Source organism: Gossypium hirsutum, chromosome D12 (assembly GCF_007990345.1).
Source record: "Gossypium hirsutum isolate 1008001.06 chromosome D12, Gossypium_hirsutum_v2.1, whole genome shotgun sequence".
Lineage (NCBI taxonomy): Eukaryota > Viridiplantae > Streptophyta > Magnoliopsida > Malvales > Malvaceae > Gossypium > Gossypium hirsutum.
Window position 1 is genome coordinate 38,931,293 of NC_053448.1, and position 4,765 is coordinate 38,936,057.

Consider the following 4,765-nt stretch of genomic DNA (forward strand, 5'->3'; position numbering starts at 1 on the left):
AAATCCATACTCCCTAAACCTTAAAATATGAACTCCTAAACCGGCCTTAAATTTAAATTAATCATATACCCTAAAATAAAAACCCTAAACAAATTTATTATTATCTCTTTTACAATTATATAAGAACATATTTAAAATATAAATTAAAAAAATAATTAATCTAAACCCAAAACCCTAACTCGACCCCTGAATCCCTAACTTTTAACCCATAAACCCCTAACCCCCCCTAAACCTTAAATCCCAACCCCTAATCCATAATCCCTAATCCATACTCCTTAAACCTTAAAATATGAACTCCTAAACCGGCACTACACCAAAATAGGTTTTTAGCGGCGTTTTTTTATGAAGCGCCGCTAAAAGTCTTTGCGACGTTTTTGAAAGCGCCACAAAAAACACCGCTGTTGCTAACACCGCTATAGATCAGGACCTTTAGCGGTGCTTCCCCACAAACGCCACTATAGATCAAGACCTTTAGCGGCGCTTTTCCACAAACACCGCTATAGCTCAAGATCTTTAGCGGCGCTTTCCCCACAAACGCCACTATAGATCAAGACCTTTAGCGGCGCTTTTCCCACAAATGCCGCTATAGAGCAGACCTTTAGCGACGCTTTTCCCACAAACGCCGCTATAGATCAGGACCTTTAGCGGCGCTTTTCACACAAACACCGCTAAAAACATATCTTTTAAAAAAATAATTTTTTTAAATAATATTTATTTCTATGATAAATATTATATTATGTTTTAAGGATAAATAAAAAATATTATTTAAATTAAATTTTCTACGAAAATTTTAACTTTAAAACTAAATATAAAAAATTAATGAATTTAAATTTAGAATTTAAAATAATAAATTAATAATACAATTAAAATCCAAAAGTTAAAACTCTTAAGTAAAAATAAAAATTTAGAATCAAAATTAAAATAAATAATGCATATGCAAGGTAATAAAACATACAATGCATTTTCTTAATGTAAATCTTAGTAATAAAAAATATAATACATTTATTTAATCAAGGAAATCTTGTAATGAACTCAAAGCAATGAGCGTCAGAATTGAGAAGAAAAAAAGAATCACGATACGCAAACGAGATCCAGAACTTCTGTTCCTTTGGACGCCCACACTGGATAGTCCCCGCTTCAACGCCATTGGCTATCAAAGCCTAATAACAACAATAGCAGCAGCAAAATCACTCATCAAAAGATGGAAAAAGGATAATTACAAGTAACAGTGAGGAGATCACGTGAAACTGAAAGTAGCAGAATCGTATCGAAGCTAGTTGGAATGGAAATCCATGGGAAAGCAAGCATAGATTAAAACTTCATAGAACTTTCTCTAAAAACTTCATAGTAAACTGCTTCAGTCTACTTTTTACTTTACTTAGTACAACAATTACATGATATGCCAAAATAAAAAATATGGGTCTGCGCCACAGAATCCATAAAAAACTTCATAGAACTTTCTCTAAAAATTTACTTGCTAATTTTCTCAACCCTTTTTCAGGAATTTGGAGCATAATTTTTGTGCATCAGTTACTTGAAAGCTAAAGGACGAGGAGAAATAGTTAGTACTTAGAGCCTCAAGGTGAGCTCAATAAAGTCAAGAATGAGAGTTACCAATTTTCTCAACACTCATGAGTGTTGGATACAGGTTTTAACTTACCAAGCTTGTTGCTTTGAGAATAAACGACTTCTGTTACTTGAGAGCTCACCATGACTGCTCCAATCGGCATATATCCAAACATTGTCCCAAGCCTCCCAAATGCAGAAATAACCTACAATGCAATGCACAAAACCTCACTTATGAACAAACCATTCAATCATCTCTCATATGTTACTTGGACTTGAGTATGAGTGTCGGAGGAAATGGTTATAGGAAATATTTCAAGCAAAATGAAGAGCCGGAGATCGAGATTTAGCAAAAATACCTCGTCTGCAATGAAAAGTATGTCGTATTTTTTCACAACAGCTTGTACCTGTATGGTATTTGACAATGCTACATTAGTAAAGTCATGCTCATTATTATCAATATAAGCTTGTAATGAGGGCAATCAGTGTGCAACACAAATGGAGGTGGCAGGTTGAAGTTTTGATACAGAGGTGAAAGTCTGTAATGGTAAATCTATATATATATCTGTTAAACAATCAAGTAAAACCATTTTTTACCAATAAAAATAAGTACCATTTTTACCCTGAAAGACTGGATGATATCCAAGTTGAACCATGGTATCTGAAGAAATTTAAAAAAAGAGAAATTATGTTATGCAAGTGAACTAAATAATGACACGTGGTTTGAAGGTTAGGATTTTTGAATTTTACACTTTGGCTCTAGCAATAAATTTCTTCTTCTCTGGTCTTCCAAGTGCATTATTATAATACCAAACAAGCTTCACCTATACATATAAATTGAAATGAACTAATTAAAGTGACATAATAAATATACATCTAACAATGTTAGACACAATAAGTAAAGTTTAAATAAAGAAGTTATGACAACAAATTATGATATGATATGAATACATAAATGCTCTGAAATTAAAAAATGACTTGTAAATAATGAGACAACAATAGAGAATACTAGAAAGGAATTAACAAACAAGGAACCTGTTTTCAGCCTACTGCTGCCAGGTAATTGAACTTTTGATTAATAAAGTAGCTAGACTCAAATGTGAAAGAAATCAAATTTATAAACTCTAGTAGAAGAAGAGCAAGAAATTGTTGCTTTAGTTCAAAAATACTGCTACTTCTAAGCTTGTCACAAGTGGAAAATGCAAAAATTAAATAGATTTGACTTAAAGAATGATTTTGACACTTGCTGCACTAACTTAACTTAAATAACAAGTACATTTCTCCGAAAATGGAATTTGGAAAGCTAGAAATAAGTAATACCTAGGCACAAATGTGGAAGCAAATTAACATGACATTGGTAAAAATCGAGATACTGTTGCTTTAGTTAAAAAATTAATGCTACTTCTGAGCTTTAGATATAGAATTAAATAGATTTTGTTTAAAGAGCAAATAATTCCAATCCTTGTTGCACTTACTTATAAGGTTAAATAACCAACACACAATCCCTTCGAGCTCCTATATAAACAAATAATCATTAATCCTATTCACTGCATCCCAATCTGACAAGCTTAGAGTAGTCAATAAACCAATTATTCATTTATGTATAATAACAAAAGAATCGAACATTTGGTCTCTATAATGCAAATTAAATGACAGCTTTAGATGAAATTAAAATAGGAGACACCACCCTACACTGTAGAACATACAAAGATAAGGAAAAGAAGTAGCAAATTATTTCTTACATGCATTGTATGAGTCTTCCCGCTACTTGTCACGCCATAAGCAAAAAATGGTGCCTGAAGCATTGCAGTTTCTTGTTCAGTCTTCTCAAACAATGGCTTACGAAGCTCACCAACTTCTTGCTCTAATTGCTCTACCTAAAGAAGAGAAACAGATGTTCAGTATGCAATAATATTGTATTCATCAAAAGGAAAACCTATATACTACCTGCTGTTGAAGATCTGGAACAAAAAAAAAGAAGAAGAAGAAGAAAAAAGATTTTTTTTAAGCAAAGACAGAAAAAGAAATTGAAACACAGATTCTTCACCTTCTTCAATCTTTTTTTTATCTCTTTATTTCAGCGAACAGCCAATGGCGTCTTAGTAAAGGCAAAGTAAAAGAAAGGGGGAAAACAAAGCGCAAAAACCCTAACAGATCAAGAGAAAAGGAGTAGCTATGGTGAGTGAATTCAGTGTAGTGAAATGAAAAGGAAAAAGAAGTGTGATTGGTGTAGGTGTATTGACTGGTGTTGTAGGAAATGGGAAATTTGGGGGATTTCAGCTGAAGAAAAACAAACTTTTATTTGGGGATTTAGGGCGCACGATGGAGATGAGAAGAAGAGGGACTAACGAGCGGGTAACCAAAATTCATTTTTTGGACTTAGCGGGATTTTGATTTGCTTATTTTTTTTGATTAAAAACGCCGAAAAAAATCATTTTATTTTGAATAAAATGATAAAATATATAATATTATTTGTATATATTTTGAGGAAAATTATAATATTATTATATATAATCAATGCAACATTTTTAAGGCACCTTATTAAAAATGGTAAAATAATTTTGTAGTCTTTAATGTTTGTAATTTTTATTAATTTGGTCTTTTCTTTGAAAGTATATAAATATTATAAAAATAAAAGTTTAAAATCTTTTTAAAAATTCTAAAAAATTTTAAAATCTTTTAAAATTGATTTTAAAATTTTAAATCACGAAAAATATAAAACCTTTCAAAATTTAGAAAAATATATGTTATTTACTCTTTAAATGATAATTAGAAATGTTCACTACCCATACAACCCACCTAGTCCAAAATATGGTTAGGCTTAGATTTATATTTTTTAATCTTAGGCTAGCCGAACTTAGCCAGTTTTACCATTTAAAATAATAAAAATATTAACAAGTTATATTGACATTATTTTTAATAATTAAATTTAAATATAAAATATTTTTATTGTTTTTAAACAATGAAATGGGTGATTCGGGGAAAACGAGCTTGAAGTTGGAAAAGTTTTTTAAATTGGGCATTGGCACAGCTTGGTTTGGCTTAGCCCACTAATTAATTCGATATTTTAAAACCTTTGCAAAGTTTAATCTATTCAATCAATTCTTACTTGATGATCACGGCGGGGACAAGGCAAAACACGTAAAAAATTGAACCAGATAAAAAAAATGAACCGAGCACTAAAAATACTAAACCGGGA

General features: G+C 31.2%; 1 protein-coding gene across 3 annotated transcripts; it reads right to left on the reverse strand.

Annotated features, from left to right (window-relative positions):
- Positions 1–942: 942 nt before the first annotated feature.
- On the reverse strand, positions 943–3,996 carry LOC107945606 (probable gamma-aminobutyrate transaminase 3, mitochondrial). 3 transcript variants are annotated; one of them, XM_016879666.2, is made up of 7 exons: positions 3,614–3,996; positions 3,309–3,443; positions 2,317–2,390; positions 2,180–2,227; positions 1,926–1,973; positions 1,661–1,772; positions 943–1,160 (listed from the first exon to the last, which is right to left on the reverse strand). In XM_016879666.2, the coding sequence occupies exons 3-7, from the start codon at positions 2,363–2,365 to the stop codon at positions 1,154–1,156; spliced, it is 264 nt and encodes an 87-aa protein (XP_016735155.2). In that variant the 5' UTR covers positions 2,366–2,390; positions 3,309–3,443; positions 3,614–3,996; the 3' UTR covers positions 943–1,153. The 3 variants fall into 3 exon arrangements, with proteins under 3 accessions (XP_016735155.2, XP_016735156.2, XP_016735157.1); XM_016879667.2 differs by having other exon boundaries at positions 2,189–2,227; positions 3,614–3,967; XM_016879668.2 differs by lacking the exons at positions 2,180–2,227; positions 2,317–2,390 and having other exon boundaries at positions 3,614–3,967.
- Positions 3,997–4,765: the final 769 nt, after the last annotated feature.

Coding starts and splice junctions, on each gene's coding strand:
- LOC107945606 (XM_016879666.2), bottom strand. CDS start 2,365: ATGCACTTGGAAGACCAGAGAAGAAGAAATTTATTGCTAGAGCCAAAG. Junction 2,228..2,316: donor TTTATTGCTAGAGCCAAAGT/GTAAAATTCAAA, acceptor AAATTTCTTCAG/ATACCATGGTTCAACTTGGA. Junction 1,773..1,925: donor TACTTTTCATTGCAGACGAG/GTATTTTTGCTA, acceptor ATTGCATTGTAG/GTTATTTCTGCATTTGGGAG.